The following is a 3350-nucleotide window of genomic DNA, read 5'->3' as shown; positions in this document are numbered from 1 at the left end:
CATGAGAGCAAAGTGTCACTACAGGAGGCACTGGTTGAGGCCAATAAACAAGGTATATAGGATACTACACACACACACACACACACTTTAACTGTACTAACTGATTACTATTACATGTATGTACTATTGTGTGGTTATTGGTAGTGTGAGTGTATGTATTAGTACTGGTTTACATTATGATACTAGTGGATTAGACAATGTCAAGTATGGAAATAGTATTCTGTACTCAATATAGGTCAAATTGTGGATGCATTAGAAATAATGAGATTCATGTAGAGTGAGCTCTGCTTACCATATATGGTATGATTAGCAATAATCATAGTACATGTATTTATGGGCTACTGTACATGCAGTGCAAATTTGTATAAGCAACATTTATCATTTTTGTTTTCTATCTTATATTATTATTGATAATGGAAGATTATGAGAAACTTAAAGCTAAAGTTGCCGATAATGAAGTATATATAACTGAAATTTTGGAAGAGAAGAGACAAGTAGAGGAGAAGAAAGAGATTATTACTGGTTAGTGTATCATCAGTACATAATATTAGATGAGAGAATATTCTATTAATGTATAGAGGATAATAAGAAACTGAAACTCAAAGTAGCTGATATGGAGGAACAATATCTCAAGGAGAAACAGATCATTATTGGTTAGTTAACTATGCACACAGCTTGTATTAGATGAGAGAATATGTTTATTGTGTAGACGACAATCAAAATCTTATTTTGGAGAAAGACAAAGTTATAGCCAAACTGACATCACAAGTAGAGGAACAATCACAGAATGAGAAACAGATCATTACTGGTTAGTGTATCACCATCAATCAATAATAATTATTAATATTCTATTAATTTATAGACCTTAAAGAAAAGGACTTGCACATAGCCAAACTAGTGAAGGAAAAACAAGAGAGAAGCAAAGAGACTAGTTCCATTGGACTACAATTTAATTACCTGATCCCTTCAATGGGTAAGAGTATTATTGTGTGTCTGACTGAGTGTATACAATTGTGTGTGTACTCACTGTATATATTTTGTATAATTGACAGATAAATTGGATTTTCTGAGTGATGTCCAGGTAGCAGAGAGGAAGCTGTTCTTAATTCAAGGAGACAAACCTCAACTGATGAATTGGGAGAAATATGGTCTAAGGATTGGAGTACAAAAGGAGAGCTTACTGTCCTCTGAGACAGTAGAAGCAGCAGTGGTTGCTCTTGTAGGAGGAGAGTTCGAGTTTCCTCCTAATACTGTCCTAGTGAGTGCTGTGTATGCAGTATCACTCTCAAAGCCTCTCCTCAAACGGCTCATATTAGAAATACAGCACTGCGTTGATTTAACAGGACGACCAGGTCTTAGTCGTCATCTCAAGTTTGCTATAGCTCCTGTGAGCACACCCAGTCTTCCTTACCAGTTTTCACTAGTTGATGGAGGAGAGTTTAAAGCTGATAGTTGGTATGGATCCATTCAACGTAAAGAGTTCTGTTTGGTATCTATTGTTGGGGAGAAACGTCTACCCAAATCATCAACTAATGGAGATGAGTCAGAGGAAGAGGAGGAGGAGGAGCAAGAGGAAGAAGCAGAAGAGGAAACTGAGGAGGAAGCGGAAGATGGTAATAGTGATTCATCCAGTGATTCTGATAAGACTAAAGATCCACCAGGAGGTAGGAGTGGAGGACAAAGTCAGTATTTATTTGGTCAATCTGTATAATCTATACCGAATCTAATTTATATCTGCATGAGTATAGTATTAGAAATTGTGACGGATGAGAGACTTGAGATTAGCATTGATCCAGTTAATGATGGACTAGTGAATGTAGCAGAAAATGAGGAAGTTGAAGAGCAAATGATTCATCAACAATCACAGTCTCTGGCATCTAGTAATCAAAATTGCAATCGTGGGAAATTTTCTCCATTTATTACTTTAGCTGCAGCAGAATCTACTGGTGTTGAAGAGGCTATGACATATGCTGGACTGGTTTATTATGAGGAGAAAAGAGCTGAAGATTTGGTGACATTTGCTGTTGTTAAAGATCTCAATGCACTTCTTGAGGTAACTCTGCTTATATTTATTCTGTAATTATAGTGACTTTGTTTGTAGTTTATTAAGAAAGACTGTCCTCATGCTGAAAGAGGACAAAATATTCTATTTCGTTTCAAAGATTATAATGGATATATTGAATTAAAGTTTGATGCTCCTCAAAAGAAACCATTCACTGGTTGGTGTATTGAGCCTCACATGGATTCATGCAAAGTAAGAAGGAATGAGCTCCATAATATGTACTGGCATTATGTATATTAATAGTTTCTACGTTGTGATGTTGATAAGTTTGGTGAAGCTAATTATCCTCTTCCTTCCACTTGTCTGGTATCAGTATATGGATCAGATGATGCTGTTCCTACACTACATTACTCTGTACCACTAGATGGAGTAGCTGATCCTAAGACATTATTCATTCACCGATCACTGAGAACCCTGGGTTTGTCCCTACCAGGTAATATGAATGAATTACATAGACTCAAGTGTGATAACATTTATAGCAATTCCTGTAAATCCAAGGCCCCTACCAGTGCTGAGAAAAAGAGAACAAGGTAAATCATTTATATGGTATATTGTGACAAAACTTAGTAAATTATAACTTTATAGGCCTTGATTTAGTTTCTATTAAAAAACGAGTACAGCAAGTTCTTACAAAACATCAAGCTGTTTTGAGTGAAGCTTTTAGTCTTTCTTTGTCCAGCATATTCAATGAAATGGCTGGAGTAGGTATTGTCAGTAATGACTCTGAAAAATCCTATGAAGCAATAATTAAGAGCTTTAAAGTGGGAATGAGTTTCATGAAAAGTTCATCTGATCTGGAGTCATACTGTGTGAAGTTTCTCAATGGATTATCTAAAGTTGGTGGGCCAGTGGCTCTAGCAGCTGAAACAATATGTGATGAATGGACTGAGGCAAGTGAAGGAGAACTATTGTTTGATTGCTTAGCAAAAAGAACCAAAAATACTTAATTTAATAATTATTCTCGAAATTTGCATATTAAAAAATAAAAATTTTAATTTAGCACCTACTATAACTCAGTGCCCCTACCACCAAGGCTACAAAATGTTGCAAAAGCAAATGGACGGGAGACAACTTTATGAACTGAAAAGCTGAGCTTTACTAGCAATGTGGGAATAACACTTGTAATCAAATTAATTCATATACTAAGAGTAGATCAACTGTTGAGTATAAGTTCCCATACAGAAGTTTAGATGATGGGTTAGGTTGGGACAATGCAACAACCTCAATATGAATGAATGATGAACTGTGTCTGGCTATGTTAAGTTAAAAAATTTAAATAAAGATAAAA

General features: G+C 35.5%; 3 protein-coding genes across 3 annotated transcripts in view; 2 read left to right on the top strand and 1 right to left on the bottom strand.

The window, feature by feature from the left end:
- The window catches only part of LOC109583170 (kelch domain-containing protein 3-like), a 5553-nt gene extending 4957 nt beyond the window's left edge, over positions 1-596 (top strand). Inside the window, exon 3 of the mRNA XM_019998399.1 lies at positions 579-596. Coding sequence (XP_019853958.1) covers positions 579-596 — 18 coding nt within the window. The remainder of the gene's footprint in view (positions 1-578) is intronic.
- A 673-nt stretch (positions 597-1269) lies between these two features.
- Positions 1270-3049, top strand: LOC109583171 (uncharacterized). The gene is made up of 7 exons (XM_019998400.1): positions 1270-1682; positions 1749-1880; positions 1929-2053; positions 2102-2254; positions 2306-2495; positions 2542-2592; positions 2648-3049. The coding sequence occupies exons 2-7, from the start codon at positions 1847-1849 to the stop codon at positions 3007-3009; spliced, it is 915 nt and encodes a 304-aa protein (XP_019853959.1). The 5' UTR covers positions 1270-1682; positions 1749-1846; the 3' UTR covers positions 3010-3049.
- A 138-nt stretch (positions 3050-3187) lies between these two features.
- Positions 3188-3350, bottom strand: part of LOC100632500 (rho GTPase-activating protein 29-like) — a 21822-nt gene continuing 21659 nt past the window's right edge. The window contains exon 27 of the mRNA XM_019998397.1: positions 3188-3315. Within this exon, the coding sequence (XP_019853956.1) occupies positions 3188-3315 (128 nt within the window). The remainder of the gene's footprint in view (positions 3316-3350) is intronic.

Source organism: Amphimedon queenslandica, unplaced genomic scaffold, assembly GCF_000090795.2.
Source record: "Amphimedon queenslandica unplaced genomic scaffold, v1.1 AMPQUscaffold_13321, whole genome shotgun sequence".
Taxonomy (NCBI): domain Eukaryota; kingdom Metazoa; phylum Porifera; class Demospongiae; order Haplosclerida; family Niphatidae; genus Amphimedon; species Amphimedon queenslandica.
The sequence above is the reverse complement of the archived record's forward strand: the minus strand, read 5'-3'. Positions and strand labels throughout refer to the sequence as shown.

Coding starts and splice junctions, on each gene's coding strand:
- LOC109583171 (XM_019998400.1), top strand. CDS start 1,847: ATGATTCATCAACAATCACAGTCTCTGGCATCTA. Junction 2,054..2,101: donor ATCTCAATGCACTTCTTGAG/GTAACTCTGCTT, acceptor CTTTGTTTGTAG/TTTATTAAGAAAGACTGTCC. Junction 2,593..2,647: donor GCTGAGAAAAAGAGAACAAG/GTAAATCATTTA, acceptor ATAACTTTATAG/GCCTTGATTTAGTTTCTATT.